Source organism: Sarcophilus harrisii, chromosome 6 (assembly GCF_902635505.1).
Source record: "Sarcophilus harrisii chromosome 6, mSarHar1.11, whole genome shotgun sequence".
NCBI classification, from domain to species: domain Eukaryota; kingdom Metazoa; phylum Chordata; class Mammalia; order Dasyuromorphia; family Dasyuridae; genus Sarcophilus; species Sarcophilus harrisii.
This window is the reverse complement of record NC_045431.1, coordinates 170088352-170106580: the sequence shown is the minus strand read 5'-3', so window position 1 is coordinate 170106580 and position 18229 is coordinate 170088352. Positions and strand designations below refer to the sequence as shown.

The 18229-nt window shown below is 35.8% G+C and overlaps 1 protein-coding gene across 1 annotated transcript in view; it reads left to right on the top strand.

Annotated features, from left to right (window-relative positions):
* The window catches only part of ADAD1 (adenosine deaminase domain containing 1), a 46197-nt gene extending 28902 nt beyond the window's left edge, over positions 1 to 17295 (top strand). Inside the window, exons 9-11 of the mRNA XM_012551895.3 lie at positions 2156 to 2393; positions 5802 to 5934; positions 16956 to 17295. Coding sequence (XP_012407349.2) covers positions 2156 to 2393; positions 5802 to 5934; positions 16956 to 17069 — 485 coding nt within the window. The 3' untranslated portion in view covers positions 17070 to 17295. The remainder of the gene's footprint in view (positions 1 to 2155; positions 2394 to 5801; positions 5935 to 16955) is intronic.
* Positions 17296 to 18229: the final 934 nt, after the last annotated feature.

The window sequence follows — 18229 nt, the reverse complement described above, 5'->3', positions numbered from 1 at the left end:
AGTGATAGCTGTCTTTTTCCACTGTGACACTTAAGTGTATTGCTTTTGTGTTAATGAATTCTAGATCTACTAATGAGCCTTTAAGAGTCACTTAGTCCTCTGCAGTTGGTAAGGCTGAGATTGGACATGGTTATTTTGGGTTGTCATCTTGCCACTGTTGGTAGCCAGGAATAGAGGAAACACAGAAACATTTTATTAAAAACTGTTTTGTTTGCTTTCCCTTTTCTTTCATTTCCATTATTTCTCCTCTCTGAAAAGAATTGTTTTGTCAAAAATTATAGGTTGTTTGAACCAAAATATGAGGTGATCCTACTACTAATATAGTATAGATATTGATTAGCTCTACTGATGCAGAGTTGAAAGGAATGTGTTACCATCTTGGTGTGAGTTCCGAATTTAATTTTAAAAATTGTATAACGTGTCAGCAATTGTACTGTACATAGGTGCTAGGGATGCAGACAAGAAAGAAAAGTTCCTATTCTCAAAGAGCTGACATACTACCATATTTTTCAGATTGCTCTTAGTAGCTGATTCATTATTTGGAACTATTACTACTTTCTGTTTAGTATAACAGCAATTGAAGTGCGCTAAGTTCCAAAAGAATTAATTTAGCCTATTTTCTGTAATAACAAAGAACTGTTCCGACATAGTTGTAAGTATTTGAAACAAATTGCTCCATCGGACTCTGTCCAGATTTCCTTTGCCTAGGCCAAATGCTCTTCTTGTGATTTTCCTCAGGGTCATTTGTTAGTTTGTCAGGGTATCTCCATAAAATAAGATAGTCAGAATTGAACATGATGGTCTGTTGACCAGAGAGGAACATGATAGGATCATCTCCTCTTTTCATTTCTCACTCTCCTTTTGTAATCTAGGCCAAAATTTAGCTAATGTAGTACCCACATTATACACTTGGGGGCTCCTATACTTTTGGGAAAAATTTTGTTTGTTTTTAAATTTTTATACTATTTTTTGACCTGATTTGGAGTAGGAAGGTATTAGATATGAAATCCAGATAAAGGATCATAGAGCATCAGGATTTCTGATACGTGTATTCCTAGGCCTTGGAAATTGTATAGCCTTTTGGAAATTCTTATGTTTATGACTACAGACTTCTCTGAAACAAAGGCCCATCTCTTTGACATCAGTTTTCTAGTAATGTTATTGTATGACTGGTCATCATGGAATAACATAGCCCACAAAGGATTAAAGGTAAACAACAAGAATGGAACAAGGATGGTGGTGAGTGTGAGCAAATTTCCTACATGTCATCATTGGGGAATTATGTGGATTTCATCAGAGATATGTATGCCTTGAAAAAAAAATATGAACTTGGCTATGTGTAGTGAGAGTGAAAGATGACTGATACTCTTCCTTTGGAGTCTGTTTATTGTGAAGGAACTCTGAAGAAGGCTCCCAGGCTGTTTCTGGACTTACTGCACTGAATTCTTGGACAGGAGTCCAGAGAGTAGATGGGCTTTACTTTGTGCCATTAGAAGGGATACCCATCAAAACTGATCATGGCTACATTGGAATATTAGCATGTAGCAGTTATGGAAGCCAAAGCAAAAGTTGTTCTTCATTTCCATTTTCTTAGAATCTCTAAATTAGCTTAAGCACCATCTTGTGCTTGAAACCTTCCCTGATACCCTTAACTGTTGATATCCCCTCCAAGATGCTCTTCTGTTTATTTTTTTTCTTTTAAAATAGTATTTTATTTTTCCAAATTCATGTAAAGATTTTTTTTATTATGTAACTTTTAATTTACAAGGTATATGCATGGGTAATTTTTCAGCATTGACAGTTGCAAAACCTCTTGTTCCAACTTTTCCCTCCTTCCCCTCCCCCCTCCCCCAGATTTCAGGTTGACCAATACATGTTAAATATGTTAAAGTATAAGTCAAATACAATATATGTATACATGTCCATATAGTTATTTTGCTGTTCTTGTCTTTATTTTGTACATCCTTAGTATGTGTTAAATGGCTTACATTTTGTTTTTCCATTAGGATGGAAACTCCTGGAGAGCAGGGGCTATTTCGCTTTTGTCTTTGTATCCTCAGTGCTTAGCATAGTGCCCAGCCTATAGAGGTCTTTGAATGTTGTTGAGTGTTGCCTGCCCCATTCCTGTTAGTACAAATTTTTTTTCTGTTTCTAGGGGATGGAAGCTGCAGTGATACTAGAGGATTAGAAATAGCTATAAAGCAACGTGTTGATGATGCACTTACTTCCAAGCTTCCTATGTTTTATTTGGTCAATAGACCTAACATTAGCTTGGTACCATCTGTATATCCACTTCTGACAGACTTGGAATATAAATCCCTGAGTCTGAATTGGGCACAAGGGGACATTTCTTTGGAAATTGTAGATGGAATAAATGGAAAAATCACCGAAAGGTAAGAATCATTAATTTCTCCCAAAAGTTATTTATTAAGCCAAGAAAGTTGATTTTAAATACTTTATCAAGTTTGTGTGATGAGTATCATAGATTATAAATCTGAAATATCTATATGCTATATATCAAACTTACAAAGTTAAAAAGTTAGTGTCTTTGGGGGGGCATTTTATTTCTGAAATGTGGCTATTCTGTATCTTTAACATTAGATGATGTTAAATGTTGGTGTTACCTTACAACACCATACAAAAGATGGTGTCTTCAGAGTTGCTGTTATAAGAAAGTGGTAGGTACATAATGTAAAAAAATTAAAATACAATTTTTCTCTTCCAAAACAATAGCCAGTAGTTTTGAGACTATATTCAAGTGAAAATTGTCCTATACCATGCATATATTGAGTTTTAGATAGAGCTTTATTTGTTGTTAAATGATGCTATGTACTCTGGAAAAATAAAATGGCTTTTGCATGTAAGATTTCTCTTAGAATGAAATATTGCATGCAGGTTATCTCATATAAGGCCATCCAGATAGAAAGCAGAAGGCTTTAGAAGTCTATGAGAAATAGCAGTAGTTTCTGAAAATAGAACGTGAGCTCCTTGAGGACAGGGACTGATTTTTATCTTTTTTTGTATCCTCAGCATTTAGTTTAGTCCCTGGCCCATGGTAAACACTTTAATAAGGGCTTCATGACTGAATGAATCAAAAGTGGTTTACAAGTATGAGAAGTTAGAAATGATTCTGAGTTAAAGGTCAAATAGAGTCTTTGATAGAAATGTAAATGTCTTTGAAAAAAATAACCTGAGTTGCAATCAGTGTTTTTCTTCATATCAAACTTGCCATTTCTCTAGCCTAGATGTGCCATTGTAGAAAATACCAAGTTTCACAGGTACTTGGAAAATGGATTAAATGCCCGATGAAATTTCCCTCTTTGTCTATTCCTAATCTAATTAGGGACTCTCCTTGCTCTCCTATGTTTAATCATCCAAAGGAAGCTTCAGATTTTCCTGTCCCAAATTCTGTAAGTCTAATAAACAAGCATTTTTTCTAATTTCTCTATTGTAATTAGGAAGCTTTTATAACATTCCATTGATGAATGTGCCTTTTAGTTATCCAAAAAATTTCATCAGCTAGTATTGTTTATGATCACGATAGTTGAAATCTCTGTAGCACTTTAAGGCCTGCAGAGAAAACATTTTATATCCCTTGTTTAATGTGAGTGAGATCCCTCAGCACACAGAGAGATTAAGTGACTTGCCTTTAATCACACAGCTAAGGATGGAGGTAGAATTTGTATCACGGTTTCTTGGTTCTGAGGCCATATTTCCCCTGGCCTCCTCCAAGATGACAAATTAGAATGTTGGTGCTGTGATCTTTTAACTACTTTTTTTTCTGAATATTTCATTTTGGAAAGGGTTGTCCTTCGCTTAGAAGCCCCCTAGAATGAATTTGTGCCCTTTAAATTTTACACAGTGGAACCGTAGTCAATCAGGGTCTTGAATGCAGAATCTGGCCTGGCCTTGACAGCGGAATGGAAGGCCATCAGTTGGGTTACTTGGAGTCTTTGCAAGTGCATCCCCATAGTACCCCTCTCATAGATATGTATTCTGGTAGAGTCTAAGACTCCAATGACACCAAATTACTTTTTTCTTTGAAGGGGGCTGCTAGAGGACTATCCTTTCTGGCTGCTTGTAACTTTGGAGTGGGGGGGGGGGGGGGGGCTGTTGTGTAAAGGTATAATGGAAAGAATCTACAGATTAGGGAGACACTTTCCTTGCTGATTCTTCCCAAAATGGCCTTGGGTAAATTGCCTCCCTTCTAATCCAGTGAGTAGAATTGTGAGTAGACAATGACTTCTGCTTAAGTTTGGATGTCCCATGAGCCTGTGAGCTCTATAGTACTTGATTCTCTAGGGGACATCACAAAATTCACTAACATGGATTCCAGCCCTGCTTGGACACCAGGCTTTCTAGGGGTAGCTTTGTGTAGTCTCTTAGGGTTTAGTAATACTGGGTCTTATTTTGTTTTGGTTTTCTTTCTTTTTAAAAGTTTTATTTCTTTAGGTGCCCTTAATATATGAGACAGGGGGTTTCATTTAGCTCATGAGCTCTGATCTTTGGGCCAAGCCATTTAATCTCTTTGGAGTAACATTTTTTCATCAGTGAAAAGAGGGATATGGATTAATAATCATTTCTATAGCATTGTAAGGTTTGGAAAGCTCCTTGAATATCTTATCTAATCACTTATCATCCAACAGGGCTTAGTGTTACAGAACTTGTCTAAGACCCAGTGTTTGAGGTAGGGTTTAAACTCAGAATTAAACTAGCCTCTTTCTCATCTACTCGCTGTCTAGCTGGATCAGATTATTAAATCTCTTTCAGTCCTAAATCTTTACTATGCTAACCCTGTTATCTCATTGACACATGCTAATTAAGAAACTGGTGTGATGGATAGAGGTGGCTTTAGAATATGGAAAACCTGGATCCGTTTCCTGTCTGTGTCACCTGTGTGACCCTGGGCAAGTAACTTAATTTCTCAGGACCCCACTTTCTAAGATTGTCACTTCTAGGTAAATTCCTAAGTTGTATTGGAGGAAGTTCTTTCCTCTCTAGGAGAATCCACAATTGGAAGGAATCCTTTCTTTAGCCTTCCCCTACCACTCCCATTATATTATGAGATTATACTGACAAATGCTTAGCTATCCAATTAAGTACATTCTTGTGCCTTTTTCCCTCTGGTCCCAGACTTGTCTGTTAGAAGGAGCCCTCTCCCTCACTGGAACCTTTTCTTTTTTTTGCAAGGCTACCATGATGAGGCCATGTCTGCAGGCATGGAGGAATGCTGCTGTACTCCCTGAGGGCTGATTACTTGAGGATGTTGGTTGAGGCCTTAATTCTCTGTGGGCATATAGGATAACGAGAAAAACAAGTGTTCTGTAGTTCTGGGTTGTCTTTTCATGAACCTTATTTCTTCCTCACTGGGAAGAGTTGGATGGGGTTAACCCTTGGGGCTCTACCCTAAAGGCTCTACCTTTCCTGCTGACTCAGCCACACTCCTTTTTGTAATGAAGAAAGCAGGTAGAGGTAGAATTCAAACATTCCTAATCTTTAATATAAAGGGCAGACTATTTTTACTTGGGTTTTATTTAGATGTACATGTTTGATATATTATTTTGCTAAAAAGAAATAAGCCCAGAAAAGGACTCCCAATAGTGGGATAAATTTTTCTTTTAAGAGTCCTTGCCTCAGCAATTCTAGTGCAAACATGAAATGTTTTCAAGCATCATATGGATATTTTCATTGCCTGAGAATAGCGAGTACTCAGTTACAGTGTGTATTAAAATGTGTCAGTAAATGTTAGCAGAGTTAACTTAATAATTTGGTCATTCATGGATGTTTATTTTCCACTTTAGTTCGCCCTTCAAAAGTGGTATATCAATGGCGAGTCGTCTTTGTAAGGCTGCAATGTTAAGTCGCTTTAATCTGCTCGCCAAGGAAGCTAAAAGAGAAGACTTGCTTGAAGCTAGTACTTACCATGCAGCAAAGGTGAGAGTGGTTGAAGGGAGTGACCATTTTATTTATTTTTTATATTTTAAGTTCTGAATTATCTCCCTCCCTTCTTTCCCACCCCATACTACTTCCATTTGACACAGATCTTTGTAGCTATATATAGAAAGATAAATAGATATGTGTGTGTGTATATATATATATGTATGTGAGTGTATGTATATCTGTATAACATATATATATATAACCATATTATGCATATTTCTATTTATCAATCTTTTCTTTTTCTGAAAGTAAATAGCATCTTCCTTTATAGCTCCATTGTAGTTGCTTTGAATATTTTTAATACTAAAAATAGCTCAGTTATTCACATTTATTCTGTGAACAGTTTTGCTCTTCCTGTATATAGCATTCTTTTGGTTCTGCTCATTTCCCTCTTCATTATTTCTTGCAAGTCTTTCCATGTTTTCCTAAAATCAACCTGCTTATCATTTCTTATAATGCAGTAGTATTTCATCAAATCACATACCACAACTTATTTAACTGTTCTTCAATTCATGAATATCCCTTTAATTTTCACTTGCCACCACAAAGAGAGCTGCTAAAAATATTTTAGGATATTTAGTCATTTTGGAAAACAGGCCTAATAGTGGTATTGTTGAATCAAAGGGTATAATCCAAAGGTTCCTTTAACCTCTTCGTAACTCTTTGGGCATAATTTCAAATTGTTTTTCAAAATGGTTAGATCATTTCACAGTTCCACAGCAGTGTATTTGTGTTCCAATTTTTCTGTACTAACTCCAACATTTGTCATTTTCTCCTATCACTTTAACCAATCTGTTTTTCTGTACTCCCTCCAATATTTATCATTTTCTCCCATCATTTTAACCAATCTGTTAAGTATGAGTTGAAATCTTATGATTGTTTTACTTTGCATTTCTCTAATCAATGATGATTTAGAGCATTTTTTCATAGTACTATATGTAGCTTTGATTTCTTTATTCAAAAACTGCTCTTCATATCTTTTGATCATTTATCATTTGGGGAATGATTCATATACTGATTCAGACTGAGACCTTTTCCCAAGAAACCATCTATAAAATTCCATCCCTCCCCAATTTTCTGTTTTTCTTCTAATCTTGGCTACATTAGTTTAGCTTTATTTATAATTTAAGGTAGGCCATTTTATTTTAAAGCTCATACAAAAATAAAAATGCAAGTATAAGTTTTGTGAAATATTCACTATGATTATTAACAAATATCTTCTGAATAAAATGTATTGAGGTATTACTATATAAAATAATAAATGATTCTTTTAAATAATCATTTAAAATTCTGTATATTCTTAGAAGTCTATTTGACTCGAGACACAGTGTTGAGTATTTGAGGTAAAGAACAAGTTTTAATGCAGTCTAAATCAGATAAACATATAACTGGGAAATGTTTAACAAAATAAATTAAAATATACCACCAAGATAATATTAATTTGTGGTTTTCTAAGTCAGTATATGGCCTGCTGGTATCTGTTTCTATTTGAGTTTGACCCATCTGTTCTACATAATATTACATGATTATAATCCAAAGCCCTTCATGAAAGGTCTCTGATGTCTCCTTGTGGGAATGAAGGTGACTGGTTTTTTGAAGCTTATGCCATTTAAGTTTAAGCTCCGATAAGTTCTATAGGGTTGGAAAAACTTCCAGTCTGGTTTTAGTGACAAATTGTGTCTGTTTTCTGAGATTCAACATAATTAGGTTTGGTGGGGCCCATTTCCAGGAAGTTAGTTGTTCTCTGAGTACTGGTGTATCTTTTCTACTGTGGTTATGGCAGAAGGATGGAAAAAAGTAATAGGAGTTAATCACAGCTCTTAGAACATATGGAAGCTGTCATTTGATGTTAGGCATTCTTGGAGAGTGTCCTGTAACAACATCAAAATTTATATTTTTTTGCTAAAAACAAGGCTGAAAGAAAAGGAAGTTGCATCTAAGTGGAAGGAAGGTGCACAGGTTTTCCTTGGAGACTCATGTCAAGAAATTGTTCTGATCATATGTCCAAAGGCAACAAGAACATTTGGGATTCTTAGTCATCCTTAAATCTTCATGATGAGCAAAAATAAAAAATCACCGTGAAAATAATTATGTTTGTGTGTAAACATCTGCAAAGAATGAGGTAGAAAGGAAACCAAAATGAAGAACTTTAACAGGATGCTTCAAGCCAAGTCAGTGTAGATTTTGGTGGCAAGTGGACTTGCCTTGACTTAGGTGGACAGAAGGAAGGAGGAAAATGAAAAGCATATTGACCAGTATAGTTTGGTTTTAAGAAATAAAAGAGGTCAAGTTTTTAGATTATTCAGAAGCCATGTCCTTGGCATCATCAATATTTTTTCCAAAAGATAGTTCACCATAGTGGACATGGTGAACAAAGAACATCATATGTTAGTTATTTTGTATGTATTTTAACAAACAACTGCCACTGAATATGTCAATATTAGATCAGAAGAAGAGATGAAGATAAAAAACACCATGCACATTTTACTAAAGCTTCAAAATACCTATTTAGCAATGTTATTAATGTTAAAAAGTGGGAAAAAGTTAAACTTTTGACACAAGTTAAGACTACTTCCTACAATATTTAGTTCTTGCTATAAAGCATTCCTCATAATGATGAAGTCAAAAGATCTCAGAAGAGCCCCCAGCCATTAAGTGCTTGATCTTACCAACATCAAATATGGCAACCCAGGACAAACCTGACTTCGAATGCAAAATTGTTGTGTAAAAGATTATGGAGCACCAGCCCTGAATTCTGGAGAACCCGAGTTCTACCACTTCCTAGTTGTGTGACTCTAGGCAAGTCACTTAACCCCAATTGCCTCAGGAAAAAAAGATTATGGAGAAAGGTTAATAATTTGACCTTTTAACAAAAACAACAAAAAAATTAAGTTCACCCAATTAAGACACTTTTTTCCAAGAACATTCACAACTGAAACTGGAGGGATTGCAGCCAACGTGTGAAAAATCTACACAGAAGAGTAGAACCCCCACAGTTGGATTCATAATGCTTCAGTGAACCCAGGTACCATAAAAAGCAAGTAGAGAGGTAAAGTTGGGAAGGACAGCTCCAGGAAACCAAGCCAACGTAGGCTTTCTATTTAAGATTGTTTTATATGATCTAGCTTAGGGAAGAAATCACAGATACTGTTGCCATCAAAAGGCAGACCCATTCCAAAATCTTGAGAATAACCTATTCTTATAATGAGGACATCTTTGAATGTGAGATGGGAATTAGGCATATGTTGATTAATATCTGGTGATCAACACATGTTTCTTAAATTCTGTGTTAAACCTGGGATGAACTAATATTCTAACAGAGGAGTCAGCATGCAAATAACTACATATGAGACATAAGCAAGGTGAGATAATTGGGAAAGACCTTTTGTAGAAAGGGGTTTGACCTGGGTCTTAAAGGAATCCTGAAAATCCAGGAGGAATAGATGGAGGTGGGAGAGCGTCCTAGGTATAGGGGATTACTAGTGAAAAGGCCCAGTGTATGTAGGGATGGAATATCATGTGCAAGAAATGGCTAGATAAGGCTACTATTGCTAGATAGGAGAGTGTGTTAAGGGAAGTAAAGTATCAAAAATTGGAAAGTTAGGAAAAAAAACAGGAATTGTAGGACTTTAAAGTCGGAAAATTTTATTTAATTCAGGGGATAATAGAGAACCACTGGGCTAAGGATTATATGATTTTCACTTGGAGAGACCACCTTGCCTATTGCAACAGTCCAGGCATGAGGTGATGAGGTGTTCTCTACTGGGGTCATGATTATGAATGGAGAGAGAGTGATGCTTATGAATGACAAGACTTGGTGACAGATGGGATATGTGAGGTGAATGCAAGTAAGATTTGAGAATAACCCTGAGATTGTGAGCCTTGGTGTCTGAGAGTACAGTAGTATGTATCATCAACAGTAATGGGGACTTTGAAAGAGAAGTTTGTGAAAAGTTTTGTTTTGGACATAGTGAGTTTCAGATGTTTGTACATAGGTCTGATAGTTGTAAAAGTACAGTAAATAATTACTTATATGCACCTAGAGATCAGTAAAGAGACAAATAATGGGTATGTAAATCTGGGAGTCACCTGCATTGTATTCATTTGAAATCCTGTGGAAACGGATAGTGGAGTGGAGGAGGAGAACCAGAATAGAGACTAATGGAGATCCAGTAGACTTAGGAGGAATAGTTGATTAGGTAGAAGAACTAACAAAGAGCAAAGTCATGAAAACCTAGAGCTATCCAAGAGAAAAAGTTCATATTATAAAAAGTTGCATAGATGTTGAAAAGGACAAAGATTAAGAAAATGTCATTAGCTTTGACACTTGGAGATTATTGATAACTTCAGAAAATAGTTTCAGTTGAACAATGATGTCAGAAACCAGATTACTGAAAATTTAGAATTGAGTGAGAGGTTAGGAGGCAATGAGCATGGATGGTTTTTTCAAGAAGTTTAGTTATAAAGGAGAAGAGCTATAGCATAATGGTAGAGATGTTCAGATCAGGTCAGGGTTTTTAAGAGGGAGACAAGTTTGCCAACAAAAAAGCAGCGAAAAGGTTGAGATTGAAGATTAACAAGAGTAAATGGTAAAAGGGCAACCAAATGGACAAGAAGACCAGGATGGAATGAGATTAAGGGTGTGTGTAGAAGAGTTTGGCTTGGTCAGAAAGGTCACTTCTCCATATAAGATTAGAAATAAAGAAGAGAGGAAGACATCCTGAGTAACTTCCCCTCCTTCCATATTTAATCCTTCCTTTTGAAGTACAGTGTAATCAAAAATACCTGATAGAGTAATGATTATATTTGAAAAGATTTAAAATTAACATCCTGTCCATAGAGTCTTCTTGCTCTCATGGAACATGAGGACAAAGGTATGTTCTCTCTTACTGTTTTTTCAGTTACTTAGGGTTTCCCACAATATTTTTTTCCTACTCTGAAGGTTATTGTTGATTGGGTGTTGTTGTTTATGCTTGAAAAGGTCCAAAATGACATCACTATATTAGGGTCAGGGTACAGTAGATCTGACAGTGGCTAATTAGACTGTCTAATTAGACCAATGATACTGTGCAAATGATGAAACCAAATTATGGTTGCGCTTTCCTCACGAGTATCAAAGAGGAAAAGCTTCATAGTAGTACCATGGATAAAAGGGCTTATCTAGTGTGATTTGCCAAGATAATAGTTTATTGAAACCATCCCTTAGTATATTTATATTGAGAAGAAATTACAGGAGGGCAAAGAATTTGGCCCATAATTTAATAGAAGTAGAGGCCAAATTGTCCCGTTTGGGAATTTGGCAGTGATCCTAAGATGATCCTTACATAAAGCTCATCTTTAAAAAAAAAAAAAAAAAAAAAAATTTAATTCCAAATTTTTTCCTCCTTCCTCATCCTTTGAGAATGCAAGAAACATTATACCCATTATACATAGGAGACCATGCTAAACATATTTCTGCATTAACCTTATTGTAGAAAGAAAAAACGAGGGAAATGCTTCATTCTGTCCTGAGTTAATCATTTCTTCTCTGGATACGGATAACATTTTTCATCATGATTCTCTTGGAATAGTCATAAAATTCTTTTTTTTTTTTAATACAAGTATTTTCCTGTATAGTTGCAAAATTCTGGAATAATCACATTTCCTAAAACAATCAGTTGAATAATTTATTAGGTACTTGCTGTGTGTGTCAGGTACATGGCAGATCCATCTTTCACATAGATGGCTAATTGATTTTCCTAAAATAAGGAAAGACCCATAGCCTCTTCTGCTCAGGAAATTTGTGTCTATTGGCTCTAGGATAAAATACAAGTTCTTTTGGCATTTAAAACCTTTCACAGTCTGGTTACTACTTCTTAACTGATTAATTTCATACTCTTTTCCCTTATATCCTTCTTTAGGCTGAATTTCTAACTTCTGAACTTTTTCTACCAGGTGTGCCATAGAAACCTCTTCATTTTGGAAGTTCACCTCATTCCTAGACTTTTCATGGCAGAAATACCCTTTGCTCTTGCTGCCTCTGTTTCTGATTTGCTAATTCCTTCCAGAACCTCCATATTCTCTTTTTTCAGCTTCCTTTCAAATGTCACTTTTTTCCCATTAGATTTAGGCAGAAATTTTGTTTATCTGTCTTTGCATTCCCAATTCTGAGCATAATACTGGCTCATAAGACTTCATAAATGCTCATTGACTTGACTCACAAGTGGATCCCTGGAGTTTTCAGGAGATAACATTTCCATGTCTTGTGTCTTTGTCTTTATCTAACTTCTCCCCCCTGCCATATCTGGAATGTTTTACCTTCATTCCAGGGGTTTCACAGAACCTTTACTCCCAACCCAAGGACTACTGTCCTGATACATCTGTCCTGATTCCTCCAGTTGTTGTAGCCCATGAACTTTCTTCTTATATAGTTTGCATTTCCTTGTGTTTGACCATTCATTTTTCTCCTTGGGATGTAAGTTTATTGAGAACAGAGTCTTTTGCAGGGGTGCTTTTGTGCATCACAATGCCTGGCACCTTACCTTGTAAGTGTTTAATAGTTGCTTGTTGGATTGACTTAATTTATGAATGACTAAAAGGGCAGTGGACATGTGGAATGTGATCATAGGTGGGCTACAGCATGTTTTTTTTTTTTTTTTGGGTTTTGTTTTGTTTTTTTTAAATAATGCTTCCAATGATGGCAGGAAGTGGTTTAACAAGATATCCAGAGAGTCTGATTGCACATGAAAGTGGGCCAGGAGCACAAGAACTAGTAGCTAGATAGTTTGAGGGGCCTTAAAGGAGGGTGGCCTCTGGAAGATTTATAGAAAAGATAGTCAAGAAGAAAGTATGAATGAGAATAATCTGCACCAGTAGAGGGAGCACACATACAAAACCCTAGATCTTTTGGAGCAAGTACTCTGCCAAAGAATACAGGTTGGTTAGACCCCTGTAGGGCATGGGTTGGAGCTAGGGCAGAGAAAAAAGACTTCAAGGAAGAGGTGCATAAGAGTTGGATACAAAATTAAGGTAGGAATTGAACAAACAGGAGTAAGATCTGAGATGTCAAACATAGGTAATGGCAGCAGTAGGAAGACACAAGATGTCTTCTGGGTATTGGGGATGCTGAGAGAGTGAGAACAAGACTTGGGAGGTAGACAGGATATTATCAAATTATGCGGGGATCTTAGGATCATTGTTTTAGAATTGAAATCCAGTCTTAAGTCCTTATTTTATTGGTGGAATCTATAATGATTTGCCCAAGATAACACAGGTCCTGAATAATGGAACTAAGATTTGGACCTCGGCTTTCTGACTTTAAATAGGGTGCCCTCCTACCAGTGCTAAAAACTTTTCTTTGGTATGCGTTAGGGAGAAGGGTAATAACTTAATCAGATCTGTGTGGAAGGATGACTCTGCCATCATCTATAGGCAGCTGGAGAAAAGGGTGGGGAGGACAGAAAAATCTTCTGGGGACAAAGAAGTGCTGCCCAAGCGAGTATGGTAGCAGTGAGACCAGAGAAGGGAAGGAAGAAAAGCAGACAATCCAACATTAGAAAGTCACCAATATTGTGAGTTGAATAAGAAGCAAGTGAGAATATAAATTTACCAGATTTGAAAGATTAGGTAAATGGTGATGACCCAGCTAGAAAGAAGAAAAAGAAGCAGGTTTTAGAGGAAAGATGATGATGGTCTCTGTTTTATCATAGATTTACAACTGTTAGGGATCTTTGAGGACATTTTCAATCCTTTTATTTTACAAATGAAGAAACTGGGACAAATATTAAGTGACTAGTTCGGGGGTCATTCAGCTAGTAAATGTCAGAGGCTGAAAATATTTATGCTACAATTGTGTATCCACAATGGGGTTCATCTCTCACTTTTAAAGAAGAGAATGGCATTTTGACCTTGTCAGGAATATCTTTTGGAAGAATTATATGTATTTTTCTTTTTTTCTTAGTAGTATTTTATTTTTCCAAATACATGTAAAGATTGTTTTCTGCATTCATTTTTGTAGGACTTTGTGTTTCAAATTTTTCTCCCTCCCTTTCTTCCCCCTCCCCAAGATAGCAAGCAGCCTATATAGGTTAAATATGTGCAGTCCTTTTAAACATATTTCCATATTTATCATTCTGTGCAAGAAAAATCGGACTAAAGGGGAAAAAACATGAGAAAGAAAAAAACAAACAAAAAAAGGTGAAAATACTGTGCTTTGATCCATATTCAGCTTCTGTAGCGGTCTCTCTGGATGCAGATGGCATTTTAGGCATATTTTTTAAAGTAAGAAAATGTATTTAAGGTATTGAGATGAAAATTGTTCAGCCTTAAATCTTTCAGGCCACTTAACACTCCAGCATCAAACTTGGACTTGGTTTAATTAGCTTTTATTTGGATAATGTAAGTACAATCACTCAGTTCCTCTGATTTGTAGTTCATTTCACTCACCGGAATCTCTTTGGGAGGTGATGACTTGATACTTTTTTTGGTGGGGAGAGGTGAGTGAACTCTGCCTTTTTACTTATTTTTTATTTTCAAAACATATACACGGATAATTTGACATTTTGCCTACCCTTTGCATACCCTTATGTTTCAGATTTTCTCCTATTTCTCCCATCCCCTGCCCTATATGGCAAGCAATCCAGTATATATTAAACATGTTAAAATATATGTTAAATCCAATATGTATAAACATATTTATACAATTCTCTTGCTGCACAAGAAAAATCAGATCAAAAAAGAAAGTAAATGAATAAGAAAACAAAATGCAAGCCAACAACATCAAAAAGAGTGAGAATGTTATGTTGTGATCCACATTAAGTTCCCACAGTCCTCTCTCTGGGGGTAGATGGCTCTCTTCATCGCAAGATCATTGGAATTGGCATTAATCATCTCATCATTGGAAAGAGTCATGTTCATCAGAATTGATTGTCCTATAATATTGATGTTGCCGTGTATGATGATTTCCTGGTTCTGCTCATTTCACTCATCATCTGTTTGTGTAACTCTCTCCAGGCCTCTCTGAAATCATGCCGAATAGTAGATAAAGAGTTCCTATGTCTTTCCTCCTGATCATTTCTTATAAAACAATAATATTCCATAACATAGCTTATTCAGTCATTCTCCAGCTGATGGGCATCCCACTCAGTTTCCAGTTTCTTGCCATTACAAAAGAGGCTGCCATAAACATTTTTGCACATGTGGGTTCCTTTCCTGCCTTTAAGATCTTGTTGGGATATAGGTCCAATAGAAACACTGCTGGGTCAAAGGATATGCACAGTTTGATAATTTTTTGAACATAGTTCTAAATTGCTCTCCAGAATGGCCCGAATCCAGTTCCACCAACAATGTATCAGTGTCCCAGTTTTCCCACATCTCCTCCAACATTCATCTTTGTCTTTTCCTGTCATCTTAGCCAATCTGAGCGGTATGTAGTGATATCTCAGAGTTGTCTTAATTTGCAATTCTCTGATCAGTAGTGATTTAGAGCATCTTCTTTTTTGATTAGAAATAGTTTTAATTTCTTCATCTGAAAATTGTCCATATCCTTTGATCATTTATCAATTGGAGAATGGCTTGAATTCTTATAAATTTGAGTCAATTATATATTTTAGAAATGAGACCTTTATCAGAAAGCTTAAATGTAAAAATGATTTCCCAATTTATTGTTTCTCTTTTGATCTTGAATGACTTGATTCTAATGTCCTTATGATTTAACTAAAAGGAAACTCAAAAATATATCAATTTTCCACAATATAATTCTTTCTATCCCATTTCCTCTCTTGATTAAAATTTTGATTCTGAACTACCTAAAGCATTTTAAAAAATATGAATAGATCTTTTAAAAACTTTTTGTGATTATCCTTTAAATTAGAAAAATCACCAAAGCTTATATGGTTTCTGTGCATTAAAATTATTGGAGATTAGAGATGGAAGAAACTGTGAAGATTGTCTCATTGAATTTTCTCATCTGTAAGATAAAATCGAGGCCTAAAGAAATTCTCATGTTCAAAGTCTCAGATCTAGTTAATTTGTTGGAACTTCCCCAGTTTTGTGGGGAAATTTTGCTTCTCTGAGTTTAGTGTGGATATATTAATGCATTGTTAATAGTGCTTTAAGGTTCCTCCTGCCTAAATATTCTCATATTATGAATCGGTAATCCTAATACTTTTGTAGCCATGCTAGGCTAGTTAAGTTGCTTTTCTAATTTCTACAAGAAGTAATTGCAGAAAATCCCCAAAGGTGAGAAAAAGCAATTTTTCTATTCAATTATTTCTTTGTTGAGTGGCTTATTATGGAGAATATTCTTTGACTCTTTTTTTTTTTTTTGATAAGAATCATCTGTCATTACATGTTTAGAATATTTTCTACTTAATTGAATTGTAGTAAGATTGTTGCAGTATGTTGTTTTTTTAGGGATATCAATCATAAGAGTGCTGGAGAATTTGATCTCTGATCTCTCTCTTTTTATTCTCAGGATTCTTCCATCATCTCAACTATAGCATGCCTAGGGTCTCTTAGGACAAAAAGAGAGTGTAGGGTGGGACTTAGTGAAAATTCCCACAGGTCTGCCTATTCACTTTGTAACATGAAGAAAAGATGAATCTGCTGGTGGCAGCCCTAGGGGAAGCCAAAGGAAATGAGTTGTGGCTGGTGACCCAGCAGTCACATGGATTTTAGAAGGAATTAGTCCTAAGGCCCCAAAGAGGAATGATTCATTTTCTGAAAGTAGTCTTTACTAGATTAAGAACCAGCTAAGAGTAATTTTGGAATGTATATTTATATTTGGGATTAGAGAAATTTCTGAGCATGGGTGCTTTCAGAAAATTTTTTAAAATGTAAAAATTTTGTAAAAATGGAAATAGAATTTTCTAAGAATATTTTCATCTTCCCCTTAAGTTAAAGAAGTAGTTAGGCTTACCTTGTTTATTTAAAGATCTTAATGTTCTCAGAATATTCCTGAAATTTCCACTTACCAACTGGATCATCCCTTTTTCTGTTTTATTACCCTCTAATATGGCATGTTTTTCTTTCCTTAGTGCATGTCTGGATCCTATCAAGAAGCTAAAACCTTGTTGAAGTCGTACTTACAGCAGCATGGCTATGGGTCCTGGATCATGAAGTCTTCCTGTATTGAACAGTTCAGCATGTGACCATCTGTGTCATGTATAAACACTTGTATTTTTTTTTGGTGTGTTTTGACGAGTAAAAATGTTTAAAAAAAAAAAAAGAAAGAAAAGATATCAGTAGTGTTCAGCTTTCAAATCAGTGTCTTACAACAGCAATGTCCAGCAAATGCTGAAAATTTGTAAAAATTCATGTCAATTTACATTGAACCATTAGTTGTTTTTTTTAGTAAAGCAATTACTTTACTCAAAATGTAGACTTCCTGCATTTATTTTTTTGCAATTATTTTAAAATCATCACCCTCTTGCAGCCTAAAAAAGAATTCTTGCTCTTGGCACCTTTTTACTTCTAACCATTTATACATTTTCTTCTCCATAATTGTGCATTATTGCAATATACTGGTTTTCCAATATGCTTTTATTTTAAAAAGCCCCACAAAACAGGGATTTAAAGAAAAATAGTATATAGCTTGTTCAATCAATCCATTTGTGGTATGTGCTAGGCCCTAGAATGTAGTGACAAAAATCATATGATAAATACAAAGAATTTGGAAGTAGGGAGGCACTAATACTTTGGGCAATCTGGAAAGGGCACATGTAGAAGATGCCTCATGATCTGAATTTTGAAGATGTATATGGGGGTTCTAAGGTCAGGTGAGCAAAGAAGGGATTCCAGGGATGGCACAGATAGAATGGTGGGTGAGTTACAGAAAGAAATGTGAAGGAGTAATGTTCAATATGCTTGGAAAGTAGATTGGGGCCAAATTGTGAAGTTAGTCAATAAACATAGTAAGTGCCTTCTGTGTGCCAGAATGACAATTCCTGATCCTAAGATTACACTCTTAAAATGAGGACAAGACACAAAAGGAAGTAGAATCGGGGAGAAGGGGATGATAGAGCCCAGTCTAGAGGAGGGCAGTGTGGTGGGAGGTAGATGCTGTTGGCCTGGAAGCCCTTGTTAAATGGAGATTTTGAGAGGATGTCTTCACACTTTCTTATGCATGTGTCTTACTATTCAACCAGTGAGTTCCTATATCATGGGCATGTCCTTGACAAAAATGAGTTGTTTAGGTTCTCTTTCAGGCAGGTTGTTTGAGATGCCTGCAGGAAATCGAATTGGAAGATCTCCATAGGTAGACTAGGGATATAGATATGTCTATCCATACAAGCGTGCGCGCACACACACA